The 16,955-nt window shown below is 35.6% G+C and overlaps 1 protein-coding gene across 1 annotated transcript in view; it reads right to left on the bottom strand.

The window, feature by feature from the left end:
• The window catches only part of BRD1 (bromodomain containing 1), a 63,132-nt gene that overhangs the window by 7,873 nt on the left and 38,304 nt on the right, over positions 1-16,955 (bottom strand). The window contains exons 8-9 of the mRNA XM_009290908.1: positions 5,243-5,378; positions 3,806-3,933 (exon numbers count right to left, since the gene is read on the bottom strand). Of these exons, the coding sequence (XP_009289183.1) occupies positions 3,806-3,933; positions 5,243-5,378 (264 nt within the window). The remainder of the gene's footprint in view (positions 1-3,805; positions 3,934-5,242; positions 5,379-16,955) is intronic.

The raw sequence follows: 16,955 nt of genomic DNA on the forward strand, positions 1-16,955 counted from the left end.
AATATATATTGAACTGTATCTGGTATATAAAAACAGTACAAGTCCTCTTCTTCAGGGCAGCTAACAAGAAAGAAAAGAAATCTACATTAATCTCAGCTGCAGAGTTGATATGAAACAAAGAAAATGATATTTTAATGCTGAGAAGAAGGTCATACACAATCTGACAGGATGCATGTAGCCAGATTCCCTCAGAGACTTCTTGGGTGTATACAGAGTAGGGAAGAGTCTCAGAATTTTTCCTAGTCAGAATTTATTCCATGTGGTGATAGGGGGTTAATACACTAGCACATATGGTTAGTAGTTTTCTTTTACAACATAAATAAATACAACATTTATTTTCTCAAGCTATGAGAGACAATGAATTTAAGTTAGCAGTCAGGACAACATACTGCTTAAGATTTTACATAACAGTACTCTCACTAGCTGAAAATGAACAGTAACGAAATACCACAAGCCAGACTTAAGATTCTACATAGTTTAGGGTAAAGATAAGGATGTCTCATTATACTTTCCTCCCCTTACAGACTTTTTACTTCTTACAATATTTTTAAAACAACTAGTGTTTTTTTTTCCAGTATCACTGTTTAATTTTTTGTGGGAAGTTGAGCAAAACACCACCCATTAGATGCCAGCGTCACAAGCCTCAAAACTTTAAGGCATTTCTGTCTTCAAAAACAGAGCTAAAACCTTCACACCCAGTATCTGCACAGCTTTCAGCAAGGAATGCGAGCTCTTCATAGGCCGATTTTATTTTAAACCAGAAACTTCAGCCACAAACAGGAAAGTCTATTTTACTGAAAGATGATCATATTAACAGTGCACAGTGCTGTTTTCTTCTTTTTTTTTTTTAAATTACATGGAGGAAACTTTGATTTTAACACCTAACCTACGGACAAATCCACTGACACTGAGCATATTTAAGCTCCAAAACTACTGCCACCCGAGAGGTAGCTGTGGTATCAGCAGCATAGATGGATCATTCTTTAACACAAATGATAAATTGAGACTTTCCTTTTACTGTGTAACTCTTGGCTGGACAAAGTGTTCTCTCTGCTGTCAAATTTTACCTGTTGAAGTTACGACCACGCAGAGGGGAAAGCTATTTGAGTCAAATGCAGCGAAATGTTCCCCTACAACCTGCCCACTCTTGCTCACCAGTCTGATGTGACTAAAGGGAAAGACAGCATCTAGACACTGCTGGGAAAAATACTGTCACTAAGATTTACTGAGGGGGGAAAAAAAAATCTGACAAGGTGGAGCAACTGACTGGACGAAGATGGGGACAAAGAATTGAAAACTAGGACGAAAAGCACGAGAGAGTATGGAACAGGAGAGCTAGACAAGAATCTTGGATCAGGGAACAAGGAATAGCCAGGCAAAAGGATTGGGCAAGGCTCAGGAGGGACAGGCAGAAGAACACATTACCACTTCGGCGCAGCAACTTCCTGACCCTATAAAGGAATCAAAGGCCTACAAACCTCAGCGCATCTCTGTATACAGCAGCTATTAATGAAAACCACTCATAGCACATGTCTATTCATCTTCCAGAGCTCTTGCACACTAAGGAAAGCAAGCTATTACATACAGATAATTCTATTTGAAAATCAAGAAAACCCTATTAAGCCTGCTAGTCCAAGCCCCAAAAGTTAGACAGAATTCAGAGTCACTTTTGAAACTTTAATTCATCCTTCCTCTGTATTTATATCTCAAGATAATCTTCATAGTTCAATATAGAACATGTTTTTCCATAATAATCTTAACTTGTCCAGTACACTGAGTGGACCTAGTTCTAAAGCACACCTCAGTCTCACAAGTCAAAAATGCTGAACATGGCAGCAGTATTACAGAAAGCAGCATGTGCTAACTTGCACACTTGGCTTTGTGATTTCAACAGCACTCTTGTAATATTGTTTGTGTTTGAACTAACATATTTCAGTGTGCGTGCATGACAAGGATTACATCCATTAATCAATGCAAAACTACATCCCATCATAACTGCAGTATTACAACATACCATACCATAGGTTCTGAGACAGCATCTTGTAAATAGAAACAAGATATTTCTTGGACCTGAAGAGAGCACAACTGTAAGCACTGCGTTTGTTTCTAAAGCATATATACTCTGTCAAACAGAACTATTTCAGACATTTTACCATGAAGGAAAACCCCTTTATTTTAGTTTCTTTGTAAAATCTGGGATTTTACTAATAAAAGTAAATCATGGTAAAGTTCCAGTTATGCACAGAGTGTAAGCAGGAGATTTCACTTCACTCCTACTTATTTCCTCTCCTTGATCTGCTGAGGTAACAGGGTGCAGAAGGCAGCCAAAAGAGCTCAAATTAGACAGAATATGTAGTAATATATAAAATAATGCTGTCAAATGTCATTAGCTCCTCCTTTTAGGCAGCAGTAGAACGTATCTGAGAACAGAGACAGAATTAAGAGAAATCAAGGAGAGTTCTAAATAAAAAGGTACAGGAATTCTAAGTGGAAAGTGTTAAATGTATGACTACCCAGGACAGAGTAAGAAAAGCAAATGGAAAAAGTTAAGTCCTGTATAAGAGGTTACCATACAGATAATAAAGATACTAAACCTAAGAGTAATGAAGCAGTAGCTGAAAACAGATTAGCTGCAAGAAAGAAAAACAAAATTGATCATATGGGGATGAAAGAACAGACTAAGGCAAACAGAGTCAGATAAAAGCACTAGAAAGACATAAAAGTCCTGGACAAGGAACACCCAGGATGAGGGGGCGAAGAGTTGTAAGGTCAGAAACTAAAGACAGGCCTGCTAGACACTGCAAGGCTGACGCCTAACTTCAGCGTGGAGCGAGGCGTTACACAAACACAATTCTCCTTACAGAAGAGATGACCTACTTAAACCTTGTAATGCAATTAAAATATTGAAACAGGTGGTAAACGCATCACCAGAACATAGTTACTTCCCTAAAATTTGTAAGTTGTTATCCTCTACATTCCTAGAAATTTCCATTCTTTCCAATTTCAAATTTTTCCTGAATCAAAGCATACCATGTCTTACCCATTTGTCAACACGTTTATGCAGAACAGTATATGAGGAGTAAACCCTAAACGAAAAAGCCCAACAAAATATTGCCAGAACCATAAATAGTACTTCAGTCCAAGTTTTGCTTGTATTACTAGAGTAGCTTGATCACTTTAAATACCACTTTTTCATCAAAAAACCAAAATCAGGTACTGTTCTCTTCAAAGTCTTTCAAGAGTCAAAAGCAGAAACCAGTAGTTTCTGCAATGCTATCAACACCACTTTCAGGACACTTAGATGTATTTCAGCAGCGAAAATAAGAATGTTAGAATCTGTCAAATAAATGGACAAAATTATAGTTATACAATATTATTAAGAATTCAATTATTTATAGTTACCAGCTGCAATTCTTGCTGCTTTGGCATAGTTTCCATTTTCAATGCATGAAATCAATTCACTTCGGTCTTCCAGTGTGTGTCTTCGTATAAGTGCTGGTTTACCTTTACCACACTTCGGTAGGCTGAAACTACAAAAGCATTAATAGTAAAACCATTACTTGGTAATTAACATTGTTCACTATAAATCAAGACTTTGAAAAAAAAATTAAAATTCATTAGTACACAGTAAAATCAGAATAGCAAGTTCTAACAGATTTTATATAACAAAACACAAACAACTACATAAAAGCTAAAACCCCAGATTATTTTTCTGCACAGAATTGCCTGGTTTTAGAATCTGTCAAATAAATGGACAAAATTATAGTTATACAATATTATTAAGAATTCAATTATTTATAGTTACCAGCTGCAATTCTTGCTGCTTTGGCATAGTTTCCATTTTCAATGCATGAAATCAATTCACTTCGGTCTTCCAGTGTGTGTCTTCGTATAAGTGCTGGTTTACCTTTACCACACTTCGGTAGGCTGAAACTACAAAAGCATTAATAGTAAAACCATTACTTGGTAATTAACATTGTTCACTATAAATCAAGACTTTGAAAAAAAAATTAAAATTCATTAGTACACAGTAAAATCAGAATAGCAAGTTCTAACAGATTTTATGTAACAAAACACAAACAACTACATAAAAGCTAAAACCCCAGATTATTTTCATGCACAGAATTGCCTGGTTATCAGCAAAAGACAAACAGTATGCAACTGCATCTCAACTGCTGTACAGGTTATACATGCATAAATGAGACAAGCTCCTTTGTCTCCAGCGTTACAGTGGATACTGGCGAAATGGAAACATGTTCCCTCTGCTCCAACAGTTCCACTATATAGGAGAAACAATTATTTTCTCTTTCATTTTACACTACAAATTCAAGTCTTCCAACTGTGGAATGTCTATACACAAAATGGGAAGGTTGTTCTCTGCACATTTGAGTTTTCTTTAAGAGATCAAAGAATCTGAACAGCAATTATTCTAGATCAAATCCTCAATATATCACATTTACAAGAGATGCAATATTAAATTCTCTTTGTTCCTGAAGATGTTTGACATGAGTGCATTAACACCATTCCCTTAAGAAGTTTAATATCATACTTGAACACATGAACAAAGCCTTTTATTCTTTTAATTTTAAAAAGAGATTTACCCTATACTCCTGTATGCCCCATCCTCATAGCCCAGGGCTGGAGACAGCTACCTTTTACCCAGAGATTAGTGTGCTTTTGGAAGATGTGCACCATTGGTGATGGAGAAATATTTATCAATGGTGGCACAGGTGACCATTCTGACAGTCCTACCTTTAAACAACAGACTTCACAAAGAGAAGGTCAATAGTTGGTAACAGGTACTATCATCACTGCAGTAACTAGCCAGTAATCCAAATCATAGACTGATAATCTACAGCTACTGAATTTACCTTCCCTGTGTACAAGACTCTGCTTTGGAAATGGCTTCTCTGATCCCCTCACCAAAATAAACACACCCGTTTTTAGTGTTCAGGATTAGAAAGGTAATTAAAACAAGATACATACACAAACGTGTATGTATTTATACAGAGCAAGAGAAGCATAGTCAAGCATGAAGTGTAACTTCCTGGATCTGCAATAACCTGAATTCAACAAAAGAACACTAAATCATGAAAGGTGTCTCAGATTTGACACACAACTGAGAAAATTGAAATGTACTCTTTTTTTCCAAAATTTGTGCAATCCTCTGATGTGGGTCACAAGCAGGATAGAAAATCGATATATTCCAGCTGAAATTTGTATTTCAGATTTACAGTTTTACCTTGAGTTACACAAAAGACTGTTACTAGATGAAATACTAGATTCTGATGCACAGCGGCGACGAGGTTCAACTTTTCTTCCCGGAGTATCATCTAATGCTCTCTCTTTACTTCCATCTCCAAAACCATTTGACAGACCTACAGCATAACACAAAAATAAACTGCATCAAACTGGAAACCACACCATTTTCATTAACAACTTTTTATATTCACACGTTGTATGATTATTGTTTTGTACTTCAAGTATTTTGATGTGACGAAAAAGAACGAACATGAACATTAACAAAATATTTCATTTCAAAACACCGTATTATAAATGGAAGGTTCCTGTAGTCCAAATTTTAAAGATAGGATGGAAATTTACATAACATAAAAAAGGTGAAGATTATAATATGGGAAATGCCAAATGGAATATCAAATCAAGTCTCTGTATGTAATGTTTCCAACTATTAAGACAGTCAGGCTGCAGAAGCTGGGTAGAAAAAACAAGGGAAAAAAAAAAAACAACAAAAACATTACAAACCAGGCAGATTTACCAAGTCAACACAAGACTCACTTGAATACAATGCTACAACCGTAAGTCAAGAAATACTGAAAATCCTTTTCAAACACTGGAAGTAAAGACTGGTAGGGGTTCCCTCCTGATGGTATCTAATTCTTCCTGAAAGTCTTTGCATTTTAGTGAATTCAGACTGACATCATCATGTCCGTTTTCTGGGATCAGCAATCAATAATATGCACATTACTATTTTTGACTATCCTTCGCCTGGCACAAGTTTATACACGTCCAAGGATATTATATTTTAATTTCATAATTGTATTGAAAATGTAACAGAAGGCAGCTTTTATATTACAAGCTACTGGTTTGATAGGCTGCCACCAATCCTGCTCTGGGTTTGCTAATTCACAAACAGTATCGTTCTTATTAAGCCATTTCCATATTTGATTAAAGAGACAAATGAAGCTGTTTAAGATAGCATTTTGAAGACTTTCCCCCAAGTGTGGGGGCGGGGAATTAGGACTAAAAAAAGAAAGAATCCAACACAGACTCCAGAGTATCAACAGAAATGAACTGGCTAAAGACAATGATACTAGCCTGCAATCAGCTGCTGGAGCTGTAGACTGCAAAGAGAACAAAATTTTAAACACAGATTCGATTCTGAGCACACTTACTTCCTTACAATTAATTAAAGTTTTTACTTAAGGCATATGACCAGCATGCTTCTCATATTGCAAGAAAGAGCTACCCATCCCAGCCATCCTATTATCAGAGTCTTAAAGGTCATCATGATCTTTCTTCATTCAGACATAGTCAAATAACCTTACGTAACTTCGTGTACCTCACCACAGAGCATTACTATAAGACAATTATGGCAGAACTCCCTTTATTAAGTTTTAATTCTTCCAGTCTGTTTGCTACAAAGACCTCTGCAAAGAAGGCTGACAACTAAGGAACTTGAGCTTTGCAAGTTACTTTGTATGATCCAGTCGTATTTCAATGCATTTCCATACAGTGATTTAAGGAATTTCCTCCTCCACCCCCAGGAGACCTTCCACTTGGATTATCAACACAATTTTAGATTTTTAAGAGAAAAAGGAGAATTTATTCAATGGTCTGAAAGATTTACAGATAAGCATTCTACTTCATAGTCATTTAATTGACATTGTAGAACATTCATTTAAGTGTCTGTTTTGTAAGTCCTGTATTTGCCTTTGATTTCCTATGCAAGAAAAAAAAAAAAGATAAAGGTAGCACTGTCTGAGAGTTCAAGCACGAAACTACATGCTATTGATTAATCTTGTTCTCATTCTCAGCAAGTCAGTACAAATAGCTGGAGATTAAGTAGTAGTTCAGTCCTAGACTATGCTGAAAGACCTGTCAAAATAGAGCATGCTTTATGAGAAAGCTTAAATTCCCCTATAAACTATCACTGTACACTTCACATAGCATCTGAAATGAAAAGCTGAGAAAAGTTTCTGCAAAGATAAAAAGGAGGTCTCTTAGGTCTGTGCAAATAACTATTTTTCATTCTTAGATATCCTGTCAGACCTATTTTTCAAGTGAGGTGTAGAAACTGTTTTGTTTTCATCCTGCCACAAGCCAGAGATACATTACTCAAGTTATCAGAGGCATCTAGTTAATATAAATCAGCTATCAGCAGAAACAAATTACATCACAGATTAAAATTTAAATTTAAAGACAGATCAAGTAAATATTGCTACCAGAGCACTGTTCAGGTTCCCAATGGACTGAGAAAGTAAAAGGAAATATCTGTTTATTCTTGTAAGAGTACGTATAAAATGTTTAACCATATGTATGCCAAATATGACTTGGCTATGTATCTCTACGTACACCAGTTCTGTATGTATATCCAGGACAAAAAAAAATTAGGGAATAGCTCCACATTTTGATTGCTTCAATCAGTTTAGGACTGTGCTGCCGCTGAAATGGACATTTTGGCGCTCTCAGTCCCTTGCAATGGTTTCTTATCATCATTACCATGCCAGTACAAAGAAATATGTGGTCATGTAATGAACTAGTTTTCAGCCACGTGCTGGGCAAAACAACCATGTGATTGCCTGATTTGCTGATGTTGAGAAACAAGGGAAGCAACAGAAACATGCAACTGTAGCAATGGAGACAGGTCTCTGCAGTGATAGTCCAGTCTTACACTAGTTTAAACGTAACCTACATTATTATGAGTTTAACGACTCATTTAATTCACTAACGTAGGTTTTTAAGATTATAGTAAGCAAAATTTTTTCAATCTGTAGAATGGTCATTAACAGTGAAAAAACCCCCAACCTTTTTCTGACAAATAAGGAATATTAAAGTGCAGAAGAATTCAGAGCTTCTCGGACACATTTTTCTCTTGCTTGTGGAAGTATGAAAAACAAAGAACATGCAGGCTATCAGCAGGAGCAATTTTCCTGAATGTCAAGCCCTGAATAACACGAGCTTACGCAGTCCATGAGACTCCACTTTTCAGAAATTATAAGGAATAGGCACTATTTTAAGAAAGGAAGACCTCAACGCTTATTTTAAACAAAACACACTCATATCTAGTCACAGATGCAGCAGTTCCCAAGTGACCTTGTTACTTGACAGAAAAATCCAGGCAGTAAAATGTAAGTGCTTTATGGTATCACTGATGTGCAAAAAAAAAAGTTAGATATAGTACATTTACATGTTTTAACTGGGAATTTGGTTTTTTTAGAACATTACAAAACTCTTTCTCCCATGAATCAAGAAACACCCTATCTCCTGTAGCTACTAGAGTAAGTGAGATTAAAGAAGATCCCCATTTGCTTTAAGGAATCTGCATTTTATTGTCTCGAAAGATATTACTAAGAAGGTCAAACAAAGAAAATCCATGGGGGAAGTAACTCATCCTGCTTTTGTGGATTAGTAGCCTGGGTAATCCTGCAACAAACCTATATGAGCCATTTACATTTTCCAAAAGCTCATGATTTTGTTAGATCAACTGAGCTCTCTCTACAATCATGGAGAAAAACTTTATTAGGTCAGGTACTGAACTTCTTACACATACCCCCTCAGCAACATCCTTGACTGAGAACCCCCGCCTCCTTTTTATTTCCCTCCCTGCTCTTAAGCGTCTTCAAAAAGCAGTCCACTCTCAGAGGCAGAACTCAACTGTTTTCATTGGAAAAAAGAAGGAACACACAAATAGTGAAGTCTGCTATCAATCTTAAATGCAGGGTTACTGCAGTTTCCAATCTTCAGCTCTAGACTTCAATTTATATAGAAAGTTTTTACTGCCATGTCAATCATGGCATATAACACACGTAACCATTTTAAAAATAAAGAAATGCTAACAAACAAGTGTAAACTAAGAAGAAAGAAAAAAGTAAGCCAAAGATGATCAGTTTGATTCTTTTTCACAGTTTTCTCACTGCCCTGAAAATTGTATTTATCAGGGAAAGTTTCAACTTTTTCTCAACAGCAGCAGTTTGTTCTTAAACTGCAATTAAAACTTTCACTGACTACCTACATCAAGCAAGTTAGAATCTTGTTGCCCATACCAAATTTATGGAAGCGAGAAAAGGTAACTCCGGAAAGACAGCAGAAGTTTGGAAAAAATGGCAGACGAACAAAACTCAGGATAGTCCAAGGAGCAACACGCTCCATGAATGTACAAAATGCTGCCACAGAATACAGAATTGTGCATTTCAGACTGTAATCACATCTTGCAGTTCTGCTGAAACAAAAATAAAGCAGCAGAACTTGTGTAGAATTATTCTAAAGCAATTAAAACTTTACTATGCATAGCTTGATGCAAAACAAAGCATATCCCAATGTAAGATGAAGTGCTGTATTAAAACCACAGCTGAAGAGCTGAGAAATAATGAAAACCGTTAAATAATTTCAACCACTAAAAAAGTGGGCGTATTCAAAAAACAACTGCGCACAGCGCACCAGCACTTAATATAACACTATTTAGGTTCATTTTACCAAGGACGGACTAATCAAGTCCTGACTTGTGCACTTACCCAGCACCAGTGACGTTAGTCTTCATTAAAATATATATATTAAAGAAAAATGTGTATTTTATTACAACTACATAAATGCACAAAAATAGGTAGAACAGGTTTCTGTACGCTTTACTTCTCCAAGGAAGATTAGACTGTTTTTGGGGGAAGGGAAGAGGATGGAGATAGAACATTCTTAACTAATCTGCTCTCACAGAGCATGTTCTGGGAATAAGAACGCTGGGACTGGTAAAAATCTGCGACCAATTTGTGTCACATATACTACAACATGTACAACTTTATAACTTACGGAAATGGGGCAATATATTGAATGAAGAGCATAGTTTCATATATGTCAAAGACTTCCTCCAACAGTGTTCATTTTTTTTTTTTTGTTTTAAGGATGGCTGGTGTCTCCAACATGATCCAAAATAATTACTTCAAATGTAATTGTCTTTCTGCGTTCCAAAATGATCATTTAACTGAATTCCATTCCATGTTGAGGATAACAGAAAATAATTAGGATCCAAAGAGATAAATACCCAGCATGATATTAGTTAATATGAGAACCTGGAAGACAGTGAAAAAGCCATTAAGTCTCTCTGAAAGGAAACAGAGATTTCAAATAAATAAGCCATCCTTACAGCAGCGTCCAGAGACAGTGAGAATGACACAAGTGTTTCACGTATTCTAACACTAATACTCAGCTAAAGTTTCAAAAGGGGCAAAACTAAATTAAAAGTTTCACTTTGATTCAGTCCTCTTTCTTGAAAAAGAAAATATATGCAGGTCATTGAAAGCACAGAATACAACCTCCACGTGCATGATACGCATCAAGAACATGGTTTTGAAATGTATCTTAAAATCCCTCTAGTAAGAGTAAGAATGGGGATGACCCTAATTTAAGAGGATTTATATATACAGGTATGCACAGACAGGATAAAGGAACACTTTAAGGTAATAAATAATCAGAAGTTATTGTATTCTTAAATACGCAAACCTTGAAAATGGACGTATTGCAGCAATAGGAAGGCATCCACAAAGTTTTTAAAAAGTGAACCTTAGAGTAACCCTATGTCTACTTCCAACAGTAAATTCTGGAGTGCAGTAAGAATATTAGACACAATCCTTCTTTTCAGAATACACAGGTGATATCTGAGCACGTCAAAGTTTACAGTTCTTAAAACAGTCTTCAGTATGCAGACAAAATGGAAGCCAGTTACTCACAAAGATGATAAAGTTTGGTGTGAAGAGTCCCCTTGGAAATAAAGCTTTTAAAACGTGCTTAAAATTTGGTCATGGCCAAAGATAGCAAAGAAAGCTCAGTGTGAGCCCATGATGTGGCACCTACGAACTAAATAGCAGTAGCTTTCAAGATCCTAAACAGAAAAATTTCATCTTTGTCGGTTTAAGTAACACATAATGAATACAGTTTGGTAGCTCACCGAATAGTCGAAGTTTGGTATGTTTCAAAAGAATGCTTAAGAATTCATCCTGTAACTACTAATTTTCTTCAAAAACTGGGAATAAGAAGTGTCTCTGGCTAATCAGATGAGTCTGCTAAACCAGCAGAATCTGAATTGCACAACAGAAAGGAAAACTAATCAACATGTAATAACTACAGCTTCCACAAGATAAGGATTGTCTGTTGCTCTGTGCACTACAACAATAGGATCACTCTATTATAGGACGATTGTTCAAGGCATTTTAAAATATACAAGTGGGAAACAACACTAGTGAAAGAGTTTGAAAACATTCCAGAAAAATCTGAAAGGAAAAAAAGAGCATACAAGCAGAAACGTTTCTCAAAAAAACGTTTTACAATGTCTTGTAGAGACTATCAGCTGTTCCAGTGGTACAGAAAAGACTGATGCAGTAGTGTTAGTGTAGAAAATGACATTAAAAAGTGCAAGCACAAAACTTGAAGAATTTAAAACTAACTTTACAAATTGAATTCTTTAGTCAGCTCTAGTTTATATGATTTAAAACATGTAAAACACACACAGAGATGATTATAAAATACAAGATTTAAGTGCCTGAATCACACACAGATCAATGGTATGTCATTCAGGATCCAAGAAATATAACGACTATAGAAAGTCAGTAATATTTAGGACCGTTTACCTATAATTATCTTGGCAAAGACTACTTATGAGGTTTTAAGATCAGAATTTTTTTTCCAAACATTTTTTCTGAATTATGCAGTAACGCAAACAGTAAAGATCCTTTAGGAAAAATACTTTTATACATTTTCCATATGAAGAATTCTATTTTCTCACCTACCAAATCCTGATATAAATTAAAAGAAAGCTTAGAGTTATTAAAAACTTAAATCAATAAAGATTCTTTTCATTCTCAACTTATATAATGAAAAAGCATTATAACTATCTATCAATATATTGCATCAAAAACCTAGTGCCTAGCAGTCTTTCAGAGCAGCCCAGCATGACCTACAAAAGCAGGCTATTCCATTTCCTAAATGGAACTAACTTCTTTTTCTTAAATTACTATCTAAAGGATTTTATACAGAGCTTTTACCAACACTTTTTCTTCTTTGAAAATAAATGTTTCCCCATAATTGTGAGAACACAATTGCTGGGCATGGTATCCAAAGAAAAGGAAACAGATGGACAGGTGAACTTCAGAACTCTCTTATGTAAGCACGTCTAGCAATCCTACCCAATTAAAAAGGAAACAAATCATTTACCATTTATTTGCCTTTTACAGCTATTTAGAAAAATCGGTTCTTTATTTGTGCCTCATTCTAGGACAGAGAACAGAAACTGAAACTGAAGTTGCCATCTGAAAGAAAGATGAAGGCAGATCTGTTTACCAGAGATCTGCCACTCCTGCAAGTCCTTCAATTAGCCCGTTACTTCATTAAGTTACACAGCTGCATTTTTGGACGTAATTTTCCAGGCCTTTTGTACCTTGAGAGGTATTTCACACAGGGAGATGAAAACTTCAAGTGATTCAGTATAAAAGATTCAGTGCATACGAAAGGCATGGAACAGCCTCCTTCTATGATAGCTTGCACTGTACTTGAGGAAGTGCATGATCTGAAACATTTTAAGAGACCGCAACATCACACTAAAAATCTACTCCAGCTTAGCAAAAATTAACAGTGCTTGCAATCCTAAGATTGTCTTCCTGGCTTCAATGAAAGGAGCTGCAGAGACAAAACAAGATGTTTCACCGCTCATGCAGTCAACCTGACAGCGCTGGAAGCATCATCAAGTGAGGATAATCAAGGGCTACTAAACACCAACCCAGCTTTGCGATTTTTAGGCAGCACTGAACACAAAGAGTTAAAATAAGGCTGACTCGCATATTCACATCTTTGTATCTAATCAGATTAATCTACAGTATGTTTTCTTTTCCCCCTCAGACCTAAAATACTTTTATCTTCAACAAAAAAATATTTTTATAGAACTCGGGAGTACTTAAGCCATTCTTATCAGCCAAAGGTTAGTTCTCAACATCTGCTTTCATCTTCATTTTTTTTCCAATGACCTGTTGTTAGAAAGTAATTTCTAAATGACAGCTGTACTGTTACAGTTTTGGAGGGAGGGGAAAAGGGAAAAGTAAAGGAAGAAAAGAGAGGAAAAAAAAAAAAAGGAGAGAAAGGAAAATGAAAGTGGGGGGAGTGTTACCATGTTAGGATAGCATGGCCTGACAAAGTCCAAGTGACAGCATGACCAACGAACACTGTTTTGGTACCAACAAAATAAAAGCAACTTCCAAGTATTTTACCTATTCTTGAGTAATACATGTTTCTTTGTATGGGATACCTTCTTATGTGTACACTTCCTCTACACACACCAAAGAAGCTATGTCTGGGTACTACAATGGGAAACACAGAAGAGAGCTATCAATTAAAAATGTCCCAAAATATTGGACTGCGTGTATGGTACAGTAAAAGTACATACTATCATAATTACTGTTTATGGAGGACCTCCCTCTACGCAGGTAACTACATAATCTATTCTCATCTAGGGGGGGAAAAGGGGAAAGGAAAAAAAAAGAAAACATGAACAAACCCCCACACAAACCTTTTCTGAGAGACATAATCTTGCAGTCAGTCATACTGTGGAAACTGTCTCCCCCTCTCTCCACTCACAGAAGAACGAGCCCTAAGTCACATGTATTTTTGACTTCCAGGTTCAGTGCCCAAAGTTACTGTTGGAGTCATCGGATTAATTTTTATGATCATCCACCTCTTAAATCAGACCTGAGTATGTGGGGGTTGGACTAGATGACCTTTAAAGGTCCCTTCCAACCCAAACTATTCTATGATTCTATGATGTTCCAAATAGGTCAAATATAATGGTAATCTGATCAACTCTGGTACCTTATGTACTCGATACAAGGGACTTCAAGATATCTAGGCCTGTGAATTTGAAGGTAGATCATCTATACTAAGCTCCAACACCATGGCAAGTGTGTTCTTAATTTATAAGCATAGTGTGGATCTCCAAATTAACTTTTTTTTTAATACCTTCAATAAATCCCACAGTTCTCTGTTTACCATCAGCACCACACAGAAGAATTAGTGTTAAATGCCACAGATGAAGCACATAGGGGACTATGCCATTTTATTTTTTTAGAAAGCTAAAGCTGGGCCAAGAAATGAGCTAAGCATTAAAAAAATTAAATGCCAGAATACAGTAAAAGGCTCCACAACTCCTACAGCATCAAGAAAAACAGAAGGGCATCTAGAAATATTTTTTTATTATTACAGAAGATTCAGTTATACTGATCTTAGAAAACATACCAATTGTAAGTTGGGTGCTAATAATTAGTATCTTAAAAATAACCCAAAAGATAGTACTTTCGAAGAAATTATCAGGTTTAAGACCCAAGAAAAATTTCTAAAATATTAATGCATATTATAACTTATGCATGCATACACTTCACAAACCTTGAAAAAGGACAAAACCCCCATTTATCTAGTTGTTCATCAAGCCCCACTGTTCTTGACTATGTTGCTCAAAATTCCCTCTATTCTAGTAATACAAATCAAGAAATAAGCAAAGGATTTTTGATGGTGAGGAAGTTAATAATATCATTCTTCAGATGAAATAAAACCAAAAGGAACATTTATTCTCTTAAATGTCATTGCAATTGTTGACTGGTATAAAATAGTTTCTTTCCCCCTCTTTCTGCCTTATGCACTTATTCTATTGCACATGTATTACACAAATCCTCTCCTATTTCTCAAAATTTTTCCAGAAATTAAATTTGCAAAAATTTTAGTAGGGCTGCCAGAATCCCTGTCTAAAGCTTGAGCGGGCCAAATACAAATAAAGAAACGCAGCATTCAGTTTTTTCAAATTTCTCGCCTTAATTTGCCTGATTTTCTTAGCAAATGGTCAAAGTTTCTCAGTGGCCTATCATCCCGTCAAAAAAACCCCAAAAAACCCCAAACAAAAAACCCAAACAAAGAAAAAAACTTGTCAAAACCAAGCAAAAATGCACTAGCATCCCCCCCCCAAATAATTTTGGTATTGTTCTAGTCAAACTTCACTTTCTCAGCCTCTTTGGTACTTATGGGCTGCTCTGCAGCCTGGTTTTATCCCGACAACTCAGCAGTCGAGCTCCTGTTGTCCCCATGTCTCTATACTGACAAATTTAACAAGCCAGGGGATAATTCCTTTTAGGCCTTCACAATCTCAAATGCTTTGTTTGTTTGCATATACACCTTAAAATGTTTTATGTTTTGAAGCTTCCTGAAGGCAGGCAGCTGAAGTTTTTGGACATCGCTAAGTGCTTAAATAACTAAATTTCACAGGAAACAATCGCTATGCATCTGAAGAAAAAAAGAAAAAAAAAAAAAGAATAGTTTTAATTCAAAGTGTAAGGACTCTGGATCTGTCAGTAGATTTAGTCAAATTACTGCATTTTACTCATGAATATATGTATGCACTATCACTCCTGTCTATGTTAACAGATGAGTAATTATGCCAATTTGTTTTTTTCACTGAGCAACCTCTAGTTTAGTTTGTCATTTACTTAAAGGACGTAAGTTATATTCTTAGATACACATTTTACTTTCATTTCTTCCATTTAGAGAATGGTAATTGAATGCTACACATACGAAGCTCGACTTTTAATCAAATTGTCCTGTGCTCCAAAGAGCCAAAGATTTCTTAGAAATCAAGTATTGAAGAATTCAAAAAAATAACCTGTGTTCCATTTTACCCCAGATATAATCTCTGTCCTTATCACACCAAATAAAATTAAGTAAAAGTGGTCACCGCTACAGTATTAAATTATATCAAATGCAAGTGGAATTCACATAGAAGTTACCTGCAGACAGTTCTTAAGTGCCGTCAAACATTTTGTAGCGATTGGGCAGAAACAAAGTCAGCCCAACATTTACTATTAGATTTAATAAAGTATAATTATGTTTGTTGTACACTGACAACTATATGCAAAGTATATATTAAGAAATGATAAATTCCGCCACCCCCAGAAAAACCCTGTGCTTTTTACTGTGTTAAATACTGTAATTCAGTGATCCAGTTTATAAATATTTGTTTACATCCGTTTCAGTGCCTTGAGAAAATCTGTGTAGCTGGAAGCAAGAAGAATACTAAGTAAATGATAAGTTTCACTGAAATTTTCTATTACTGTTATCTAGCCAAGAAATAACAGAAAACCAACATACTGCACTATAATAATCGTTATTTGCAATCCTAATTCTATGATAAAGTAAAGTAATTGCTTTAGGATAGTATATTCTAAATACTTAGTTTCTAATTAAAATAGAGGGTACCAACACAGTAACTGTGAATTACTATCCTAAATTTATGAAAGCTTAAAGGTGACCGGTAAAACCAAGAACAACATGAAAATTTAATATGAACGTAGTCTAGTATTTTATAATGCTCGAAAAGTATCTTAAAACACTCATTTGTTCCAGGAATTTATCTTTCCAATACACAACTGATATAGGCAAATTTTTAAATGGTCAGTAAAATCTACCTTCTATCCACTGATCAGCTTTATTTTTCTCAGATGTAATAACTGCACCAACTGATTTCCTGACAAGAAGGATTAATCTTTGTAACAAAAGAGCAAGCTAAGTATACAATGGATATTTTGAAAAGGTCATCGAACTTGTCGCAGTTAAGATTTGACATGCCTGAATTTCAAGAATCATACATCAATCTCTGATGTGACCAAAATTTCCTAAGTAAAACAACCTATCTTCTTTTCGAA

The sequence above is a fragment of the Aptenodytes forsteri genome, unplaced genomic scaffold, assembly GCF_000699145.1.
Source record: "Aptenodytes forsteri isolate BGI_AS27 unplaced genomic scaffold, ASM69914v1 Scaffold189, whole genome shotgun sequence".
In the NCBI taxonomy this organism is placed as follows: Eukaryota; Metazoa; Chordata; class Aves; order Sphenisciformes; family Spheniscidae; genus Aptenodytes; species Aptenodytes forsteri.